Source organism: Orycteropus afer, unplaced genomic scaffold, assembly GCF_000298275.1.
Source record: "Orycteropus afer afer isolate SDZICR_OR568_19922 unplaced genomic scaffold, OryAfe1.0 scaffold00610, whole genome shotgun sequence".
Classification (NCBI taxonomy): domain Eukaryota; kingdom Metazoa; phylum Chordata; class Mammalia; order Tubulidentata; family Orycteropodidae; genus Orycteropus; species Orycteropus afer.
In genome coordinates, this window is record NW_006922197.1 from 84,352 (window position 1) to 95,870 (window position 11,519).

At 39.9% G+C, this 11,519-nt stretch overlaps 1 protein-coding gene across 1 annotated transcript in view; it reads right to left on the reverse strand.

Annotated features, from left to right (window-relative positions):
• LOC103210416 (sulfotransferase 2A1-like) overlaps positions 1-10,945 on the reverse strand; it is a 70,860-nt gene extending 59,915 nt beyond the window's left edge. The window contains exons 1-3 of the mRNA XM_007956336.2: positions 10,810-10,945; positions 4,357-4,565; positions 3,148-3,274 (exon numbers count right to left, since the gene is read on the reverse strand). Of these exons, the coding sequence (XP_007954527.1) occupies positions 3,148-3,274; positions 4,357-4,565; positions 10,810-10,945 (472 nt within the window). The remainder of the gene's footprint in view (positions 1-3,147; positions 3,275-4,356; positions 4,566-10,809) is intronic.
• Positions 10,946-11,519: the final 574 nt, after the last annotated feature.

Here is an 11,519-nt window from a genome sequence, read left to right on the forward strand (position 1 = left end):
TTGGTTGAAAATTTTTCTCTTTCAGGCTTTTATATATACCATCCCATTGCCTTCTCACTTGCATGGTTTCTGCTGAGAAATCAGAGCTTATTCTTACTGGTTGTCCTTTGTAAGTAACTTTTTGTTTTTCCCATGATGCTTTCAGGATTCTTTCTTTGTCTTTGGTTTTGATTAGTTTCCTGATTATATGTCTTAATGATTTTCTTTCACGGTCTATCCTGTTTGAGGTTTGTTGGACTTTCTGAATGGATGTATTCTTGTCTTATATCATATCAGGGAAGTTCTCCTCCAACAAATCTTGGACAATTTTCTCAGTGGTTATATTTTTCTCTTCCTGTTCTGGAATTCCAATGACATGTAAGTTATTCCTTTTGGTGGTATCCCACATGAACCTTAGGCTTTCTTCATTTTGTTTTGATCTTTTTTCTGATTGATCCCTTTCCAAAGAATTATTCAGGTATTTGTCTTCAATCTCATTAATTCTGTCTTCATTGCATCAATTCTACTCCTTTGCCCTTCCAATGTGTTATCTATTTCTGACAATTTAGTATTAATCTTCTGGATTTCTCTCTGTAGATTTAAAATCATTTCTAATTTTTCACTTATTTTGTCATTTTGTTCTTGCACTTTCTTCCAAAATTCTTCTAGAGTTTTGTCTGTTTTCCTTGATCTGTCTCTCAATCCTTTGAAGATACCTAAATATAATTCTTTTGAATTCCTTATCTGAGAGTTCCAATGATGCTTCTTCCTAAGGGATGTGTTCTGGGTCTGTATTCTGCTCCCTTGTTTCTACCACTTTATCTTGCTTCTTTGTGTGGGCTGTGATGGTCTGTTTTCTCCAAGACATCGTGGCACTATTGTATTTAGTTATCTGTTAAGTGTTTGTGAAGAGCAGCCAAGGGTGAGTCAGGCTCTTCTTTGGTGGTTGTTTATCTCTGGCCTGTTGGTGGAGAAGGAAGTGGTGGCTCTCACTCAGTAAGTGAAGCTGCAGGAGGTATAGGTGTAGTTGTGTTTTAAGAGACTGTTGCTGTCTTCACTCAGTTAGACAAAAATAACAATTTTTTTACCAACAAAAGAGTAAAAGCAATTGGACAAATGACATTGTGTAATCACACAGGAACAGCAACCAGAAAAAGAAAAAAAAAGGGGGGGTGGTGGAATGCAATATCTGGGGAGAAGGCAATAAGAGAAAAAAGGTAGAGAAGGAGAGTAATGAAGAAAAAAATGGGAAAAATGCAAAGAAAAACAAGGAACCGGGTTATCCATGAGAAAGACAAAAATTGCAACTAGGAACAAGGAAAAGAAAAAATACTGAAAAATAGAACCTGGGAGGGGAAAAATAAAGATTAATAGTAAAAAGGACAAAAGTAATAATTGTAGTAGTTTTGAAACAGACAAAAACAAACAAACTAAAAAACAGAAAAAAAGTGTGGGGGGGATTGGATCAGGCCAGAGCAGGGCATCCAGGCTCCATCCAAGGATGCAGACTGGGACGGATTTCCTGCCAGCCCAGAAGGTGCATGGGAGTGAGGGATGGCTGCACCTATGTTCATGAAGAGGGTGTATGGTATAAGAGTCGCAAGGGGAATGTTGCATCTTTCCAGTCATCCGCATCTGAAATGTCCTTGCAGTTCCTGGCAAATGGAGCCCATTCTTAAGTCTCTGGAATCTGGGAGAATGCTGTCACTTTAAATATCCAAAATGGTCAGGCCACTTGTAAACATTCAAAATGGCTGTGCACTCCGGACAGGCAAAATTCCACAGCTCAGCCTACCTTCTTCTTCGCTGCTTCCCCTTTTATTCCCCAGCCTCCAGAGCAGTGCTCCATGCAGTATCTGGCTAGCAGTGCCGATTTTTAGTTTAATTATTAGGTCCTACCACCACTTCGCAATATCCAAGGTATCCGTGCTGTCAGGATCACTGCCAGACCTCAGCTCCATATGTCTCCTTTTTTGACGTTTTCATGCAAATTCTTCTGCTAGTTGGAGTTTAGTCCACTTCTATATCCTTCCCTTCAAGGCTCAGGGGTCCAGGATTATCTTCTGTATCTGTGTTAATTGGTTCCCCTTTTCTTTGTCATCTTTCTGCCTATTCTGCCATCTTACCAGAACTACTACAGATCTATATCCATCTGTCTTGCCCATTTGCTCCTGTATTTTGTTTTTTGGTGTAAAAGTAAGGATTGTGCATAAACTTGAAAGTGCTAATCTAATTTTGTTAGAATTTTCAAAATTATTCTACATGGGCTTGTACCATTCTTTCTTCACACCGACAGCATATGAACATGGCTGTCTACACAATAGTGTGTGTTTTAAATATTTTGAATGCATGCCAAATGATTTGGGAGGCATGGTCCCTTGATGTAGTTACCTCAGTGTAATTAAATCCACATTCTTCTTAATTTGAATGTGGTGTACCTTTTCATAGTTCATCCTGATCATTTCAGGGTTCATGTCTGACTTCTGCTTGGAAATAATATGATGGACAGGATGGATACGTTGTAGGGTGTAGATGAATAAAATAGTCAATTAATTGAAAAGTTTGATGTAGTGGATGAGTATTTTAAGAGAGAGACCATTATAACATTACCTGTTCTTTTGATCATATCTTATATTTCCCATAATAAAAATGGAAAATTATCAGCTGGAAATGTTAAGATTGAGGCTCACAAAGATTGTGTTTTGAGTTTTAGTTGCAGGAATTAGCAGGATAGAAAAATACTACCACCATTTTAGTACTGAAGGCCTGAGACATTTTTCTTTTGATCTATCTCACCATCTATTAGTTTTTTTTTTAAATAAAAATGTAAACTTTTTATTTGGAAATAAGTTTAGATGCATATGCAGGTGTAAGAATGGATACAGAAATTATGGTCCCTTTGCTGAATTTCCCACAATGTTAGCATCTTAACAAACACTAGTATCCTAGTGGCCAAATTATACTGAGGAAATTCCCAACAGAACAGAGCATGCAGATTGAGACCCTCTTGTTATACAGTAGGTAGTGTGAGTTTAGCAACTCTAGGTTTGGAAGATCATGTGGCTGTTTCAACAATGAGATAATCAAACATAGAGATGACTAGGTAGTGATATGAAGGGAAAGATCTCTACCTTTCCACTTCAACCCCCTACCTTCAGTCAGACTCACCATTTCCCTGGAGAAACAATTCAAAATATTGTTCAAATGACTCTGGACTTTTGACCAATTTCAATACTTGGTAGAAATAATAACCAGAAATAAGAATATCTCTGGGATTTCTCATTAGGTAAATAACCTGAAAGAAAAAAATAAAAAGATAATGATGATGAACGTATCCAGTCCTCTGTGCCTAGATCTTGGCCTAAAGCTAATCTCCATCAAAGTGCTTGACTACAATTTGATCTTCTTCCATTCATTCATTTAACAAACTTTATCTCAAGTACCCACTATGTGGGAATTATTGCACAACACAGGAAACATAATTGAGGTCATTGAATTGTACCTGAAAAATGTTCAAGTAGCAAAGTTTTGTGATATATATATGTGTGTGTGTGTGTGTGTGTGTGTATTTGTTGTTGTTATGTGCCATCAAGTCGGACCCAACTCATAGCGACCACTCCTTGGTTTTCTGAGGTGGTATCATTATGGAAGTAGATTGCCCAACATTCCTTCTGAAGAGTGGCATTATGCTACCAGAACTCCTATATATTTGGGGAAGGGGGGAGCTCTGGTGGTGTAGTGCCTAAGCCATTTGACTACTAAACAGAAGGCTGGTGGTTCAAACCCACCATCCACTCCTCAGAAGGAAGGTTGGGCAATCTGCTTCCGTAGTGATACTGCCTCATAAACCCAAGGAGGGTTTGCTATGACTCGAATCCAACTTGATGGCAGTGAGTTTGGTTTTTTGGTATATATATTTTTTACACAATAAAAATCAACAACATAAGAGAAATTCCAATTATATTGTCAAGGACCCTCAATGTCAGAACTTTCCTGAAATTACACACAAGGGGCCTGTATGGACATTGACTGGAAAGACATACTACATGTAGATATGATTAGAGAAGTAAAGCTGGATTTCAATCTGAGCAACAAACCCACAAATCTCCTGAATTGTAGGTACTCATTTAGAATCCAATTGCTTCCACCATGAGGAATTCAATGTCAGTTACATTTGCAGGGGTTCAGAGATAAAATTAACTAATGGAGAACAAGTACTGATGGATCAACACCAAAGAGATAATCTAGTACCTAATACTGATGCTTAGACAAAATTTTCTCTTATGTTCACTTCCATGATCACATTTAACTCTGTCCCCAACGCAAGGCAATATGACAGAGAAGTGGTCAATAGTGTCATTGCAATTATTAGCTCACCTTGGCCTTGGAATTGAAGAAAGACTTGGGAGCCAATTGAATTGGGAGGTGTGAAGAGTACATTCGTGGATATTTCTGATTCTTCACATTTTCATACCCTATTTCTGTTTCTAACCATGGTGAACGATCCCAGATAGCAACAGACTGGACCCATCTGGGATCTCCCTTGGAGTGGATGAGGCTGAGGATCTCGAACATCCAATGGGATCCTAGATATACAAGGAGAAGAGAATGTATGTACTTGAATCTGACTTTCAACCATGACACAGCATTTAATTACTTCTTCTTTCATGATATACTTTTTCTCTGTCTTCCATGAGACACACTCCTACTACTGTTGGTTTGAATACTCAATCTCCATGCATCCTCCTATGGCTAGGCCCAAGCCCCTAGAGCCAGGAAAGGGAGGGAGCAGGAGAGGCCGGGGACCTCCAGAGCAGCAGGATATCCAGGTAAAGGGGAGGGAGGCAAGGCTAGGTCCCAAGCCCCCTAGAGCCAGGAAAGAGAGTGAGTGGCCAGGAATCACAAAGTGGCAGGTTCTAGGTAGGAATTAGGTAAGGGGAGGGCACAGAAGTTTCCAACAGCTAAGGGAGACAAACTTGTCTGTCAGTTTATCATTCTGTGGGGCTTGTACTTTGCTCTGAGGCTTGAGACTGTGCCACTGGTTTTTCAGATGCCAGCAGAGTTGCACATGGTACACAGGTTTCAACGCAGCTTACAGACTAGGAAGAAGGAGGAGGCCATCCACTTCTCAAAAATTGGCCAGGGAAAACCTTATGAATAGCAGAGAAACACTGTTTGAAATATTACTGGGCAACTTTATGAATAGCTTGGAAACATTGTCCAACCCAGTGCAGGAAAACGAGCCCCTTGGGTCAGAAGTCACTCAAAACAGGACTGAGAAAGAACTGCCTCATCAGAATAGAACCAACCTTAATGATATGAATAAAGTTAGTCTTTCAGGACCTCCATGTGCTGACGTGGCACAACTCAAATTGAGGAGAAACAGCTGAAAACACCCATTAAAAATTAGAACATGGAATGTACGAAGTATGAATCTAGGAAAATTGGAAGTTGTCAAAAATGAAATGAAACACATAAAGATCAATATCCTAGGCATTAGTGAGCCGAAATGGACAGGTTTTGGGCATTTTGGATCAAACAACCATATGATCTACTATGTCGGGAATGACAAATTGAAGAGGAATGGCGTGGCATTCATCATCACAAAGGATATTTCAAAATCTGTCCTGAAGTACAATGCTGTCAATAATAGGATAATATCCATATGCCTACAAGGAAGACCCATTAATACTACTATTATTCAAATTTACGTACCAACCACCAAAGCCAAAGATGAGGAAATTTAAGATTTTTATCAACTGCTGCAGTCTGAAACTGACGGAATATGCAATCAAGATGTGTTGCTTATTACTGGTTACTGGAATGCAAACATTGGAAAAAAGAAGAATCACTGGTAGATAGAAAATTTGGCCTTGGTGACAGAAATAATGCTGGAGATCGCATGATAGAATTTTGCAAGACCAATGACTTATTCATTGCAAATACCTTTATTCAACAACACAAACGGTGGCTATACACATGGACTTCACCAGATGGAGTACACAGGAATCAAATTGACTACATCTGTGGCAAGAGGTGATAGAAAATTTCTATATCTTCAGCCAAAATCAGGCCAGGAGCTGATTGTGGAACAGACCATCAACTGCTCATATGCAAGTTCAACTTGAAGTTGAAAGCAATTAAAACAGGTCCACGAGAGCCAAAATATGACCTTGATAATATCCCTCCTGGATTTAGAGACCATCTAAAGAATAGATTTGATGCATTGAACACCAATGACCAAAAACCAGAAGAATTGTGGGATGACATCAAGAACATCATCCATGAAGAAAGCAAGAGGTCATTAAAAATATGAGAAATAAAGAAAAGATCAAAATGGATGTCAGAAGAGACTCTGATACTTGCCCTTGAGTGAAAAGTAGCTAAAGCAAATGGAAGAAATGACGAGATAAAAGAGCTGAACAGAAGATTTCAAAGAGCAGCTCAAGCAGACAAAGCCAATTACTATAATGAAATGTGCAAAGACATGGAGTTAGAAAACCAAAAGGGAAGAACACACTCAGCATTTCTCAAGCTGAAAGAACTAAGGAAAAAATTAAGCCTTGAGTTGCAATATTGAAAGATTCTATGGACAAAATATTGAATGATGCAGGAAGCATCAAGAGGAGATGGAAGGAATACACAGAGTCACTGTACCAAAAAGAATTGGTCAATCTTCATCTATTTCAGGAGGTGACATATGTTCAAGAACTAATGGTATTGAAGGAAGAAGTCGAAGCTGCACTGAAAGAATTGGTGAAGAATGAGGCTCCAGGAATTAATGGAATACCCATTGAGATATTTCAACAAATAGATGCCCCGTTGGAGGCACTCACTCAGTTATGCCAAGAGATTTGGAAGACAGCTACCTGGCCAACTGACTGGAAGAGATCCATATTTGTACCCATTCCAAAGAAAGGTGATCCCACAGAATGTGGAAATTATTGAACAATATCATTAATATAGCATGCAAGTAAAATCTTACTGGAGATAATTCAAAAATGGTTGCAGCAATATATTGACAGAGAACTTTCAGAAATACAAGCTGGATTCAGAAGAGGATGTGGAATGAGGAACATCATTGCTGATGTCAGATGGATCTTGGCTCAAAGCAAAGAATACTAGAAAGATGTTTACTTGTGTTTTATTGACTAAGCAAAACCATTTGACTGTGTGGATCATAACAAATTGTGGATAATATTGAGAAGAATGGGAATTCCAGAACACTTAATTGTACTCATGAGGAACCTGTACATAGACCAGGAGACTGTCGCTCAAACAGAAAAGGTAACACTACATCGTTTAAAATCAAGAAGGGAGTATGTCAGGGTTACATCCTTTCACCATACTTATTCAATCTGTATGCTGAGCAAATAATCTGAGAAGATGGACTAAATGAAGAGGAATGTGGCATTAGAGTTGGAGGAAGAATCATTAACAACTTGCGATATGCTGATGACACAACTTTGCTTGCTGAAAGTGAGTTGAAGCACCTACTGATGAAGATTGAAGACTACAGTCTGCAGTATGGATTACATCTCAATATAAAGAAAACAAAAAGCCTCACAACTGTACCCGTAAGCAACATTACAATAAATGGAGAAAAGATTGAAATTGTCAAAGACTTCACATTGCTTGGTTCTACAATCGACGCCAATTGAAGCAGCAGTCAGGACATCAGACGATGTATAGCACTGGGTAAATCTGCTGCAAAGAACCTCTTTCAAGTGCTGAAGAGCAAAGATGTCTCCTTGAGGACTAAGGTGCTCCTGACACAAGCCATGATATTTTCAATCGCCTCATATGCATGTGAGAGCTGGACAATGAATAAAGAAAACCAAAGAAGAATTGATGCTTTTGAGCTGTGTTGCTGGCAAAGAATGCTGAAAGTACTATGGACTGTGAAAAGAATTAACAAGTCTGTCCTGGAGGAAGTGCAGCCAGAATGCTCCTTGGAAGTGAGAATGGCCAGACTTTGTCTCAACTACTTTGGTCATGTTGTCAGAAGGAACCAGTCCCTGGAGAAGGATGTCATGCTTGGTAAGGTGGGGGGTCAATGGAAGAGGGGAAGGCCCTCAACGAGATGGATTGACATGGTGGCAGTGGTGATGGGCTCAAGTGTAGCAAGAGTCATGGAGCTGGCTCAGGACTGGGCGGTGTTTCGTTCTGCTGTGCATAGGGTCGCTATGAGTCTGAGACAACTCGATGGCACCTAACAACAACAACAACAACATGCATCCTCCTCATCTAATATTCAACATCTGACCCTCTATGCAAGTTGTCATATTTCACACAGATGTAAAGACTGTTGGGCGCTAGCTGGCACTATAGAGGGAGAATAATCAACCAGAAAGCTTCCACAGACATTCCTGACTCCATCAGAAGAGTGAGCTTTACCACCTTTCAAGATTGTTTCCTCCAGGGACTCAGTGCCAATACACAGGACTAGGAAGAAAAAGTGGATTCACTCTCAGGGAAGCAGACATGACTTCTAAGCAAAAAAATTAAGTATTAACTTTTCTCCCAGACAACTGAAACTAAGACTGCCCATGACTAGATTTCTGAAAGTGAGAAAACATGCTGAAAGGATCCAGAACAGAAAAGCTAACTTGTTCTGGTCAAAGAAACTCCTACAGAGGAAAAAGCAGTTCTATGTGGTGCCCTCTGCTTCCTTCCTTTGCATTAACTAGGAGGAGTCACTCCCTAACTGCTGCAGTAACCCATCCAATCAGAGATTCCAGTCTGGAGACTGAATCACCGACCCTTTGAGACAACGAAATCAACTTCCTTTCTGCAGATATGTCATTATAAAAGGGGGGAGTGGTGAGGGACCTTTCTTTAAGAGGTGTCACTCATGTGTCCCATTGCATGCAGCTTCCTACATCTGCATAGTTGCATTGGGTTATTTGCACTTCTCCTGATGAGACCAGAAGTAGACTACATGGCTTCCCAAAATGTTCTTAAGAAAACACACCAAAGATAGGATGGACCAGTACACAAATGCACTTGCCTAGTGTTTGCTTTTTTTGTTTCCAGCTTAAATCCACTCACATTTTCCCACATGTTCTATTATACCCAGTGGGCTAAAAAGGAGTTCTGGTGGCATAGTGGATAAGGGACTTGACTGCTAACCAGAAGGTTGGTGGTTCAACCCCACCAGCTGCTCCACTGAAGGAAGAGTGGGAGATCTACTTCTGTAAAGATTTACAGCCTCACAAACCCGATGGGGGTCACTAGGAGTCAGAAACAACTCGATGGTGGTGAGTTTGGGTTTGGGTTTGGGTTTATGGGCTGAAAGTATGGAGTCTATTGATCTCTCTGATGCCCACTCCAGTAGTTATGCTTTTCTTCCAACTCTTTCTGTCTCAGTGTGCAGGACCAACTTCCACCTGGTTTCTCTGGTTTGAAATCTCAGAAATATATGTAGGCATCTCTCTTCTTCAACATTTATTCAAGTTGTTCTCAACCTCAGGCAACTGTGCCACCAAAGGGACATTTCTCTGTTTCTGGAGAAGTTTTTGTCATGAACAGGGTGAATGTGTGCCACAAGCATCTACTAGATAGAGTCCAGGGAAGAGGTTGAACATCCCACGTGGAGGCATAGAACAGCCTCCCAAAATACAGAGTTATTAAGCCCAAGCTGTCAATAGAAATAAAGCTGACAAATCCTGCACTACTAAAAGACCCAATCCCTTTGAAACTGGCTCAGTATTGCTCAATACGGTCAAATTGGACCATTTCTTATGCAATTCCCAGTCCCACTCGCAGCCATTGCTTGTTCCAGTCTGCTCATCTAACTTTATCTTCTCCACTATTATGCTACAGACTTATTTCTCCAACATACAGAGCACCAAGTGATCTCTAAGTGCATGTTTAATCACTCTCCATTCAAACCCTTTCTGTGGCTCTCCAGTCATTTGGTATATTTTCCTACTTTGTTAGCATGACTTACAGGTTTCACATTAATTTGCTATTTAAAGACAAATAGTTTAACCAATCTCATCTGTGCTCATGCAGAACCTATACATAGACCAAGAGACAGTGCTTGGAACCAAACAATGGGGTATTACATGATTTACAACTAGAAAAAGTGTGTGTCGGGGTAGCATCACTTCACCATAATTATTAAGTCTGTATGGTGAGCCAATAACCCTAGAAGCTGCACTACATGAAGAAGAACATGATCAGGATTGGAGGAAGACTCATTAACAACCTACAATATGCAGATGACACAACTTTGCTTGCTGAAAAAGAAGAGAACTTGAAACACTTGCTACTGAAAATCAATGACTACAGCCTTCAGTATGGATTACACCACAATGCAAAGAAAACAAAATCTTCACAACCAAACCAATAAGCAACATCATGACCAATGGAGAAAAGACTGAAGTTGTTAAGGATTTCATTTTACTTAGGTCCACAATCAACAGCCATAGAAGCAGCACTCAAGAAGCAAATCGTGTACTGCATCAGGAAAGTTTGAGGGAAAAGACCTCTTAAAAGTGTTAAAAAGCAAAGTTATTGAAGACTAAGGTGCACCTGACCCAACCCATGATACTTTCAATCACCTCATATGCATGTGAGAGCTGTACAATGAATAGGGAAGACCAAGGTAATATTGATGCCTTTGAATGATGGTGTTTGCAGAGAATAGTAAATATATCACAGACTACTAGAAAAACAAGAAAATACCCCATTTGTCACATCCCTTTGAATTATAATTGCCTGTCTTAATCCCTCTTTCTGACTAAAAGCTCCATTAGGACATCATTTTGATACACATATATATAATCTCTCAGTAACATTATTTCTCAATTTCAGCTTCCTTACCTGATTTTGGGTAAGAAAATGTAATGACATCTCCATCCTGCACCACAAATTCATCCCGCAAGAATTTCAAGGTTTCAACACTCTGTACATAACTGGGGAAAGGAATGCCTTCAAACCACAAATAATCAGTAGCCATCCCAAAGACACCTTGTCAAGTCTGGCCTTGTCGCTCCGGTATTAGCAGTCTCAGGAGAAAGTGGCTGTCTGATCTGGTGCTGCTGAAGATACCTCCTTAAGAAACTCTGATCCAGGTTCAAATGATCAACTGGACAGAAAAATTCAAAGTTTGCTGAGGTTTCCTCTCTGAGTCTCCATTATAAAGAAGAAGACGAGTCAAAGGAACGGCCATCTGCCCAATGGCACTTAGCATGAGTAATCATTAGGTAACTCTCTGAGGTCACAGTTAATAAACAACCAGAGAATGAGCGAATGCTGGATGGGATGTGCTTTCAACACAGAGTTTTGAAATCATGAAGGTCAACTCCATGCTCTCATTTCCTGTCCTCTATTTACCCTCATTCTCTCAGAATTTTTCCGAGGATACTCAGTCACCATTTGACTAAATTTTGAATCCAACACATTCAATGGTTTGTCTACAGTAAGTGAAAAAATAGGTACTCTAATCACAGCACTGGGAGCTCTGGTAGCATAGTGGATAAGGCACTTGACTACTAACCAGAAGGCTGGCGGTTCAAACCCACCAGCCACTC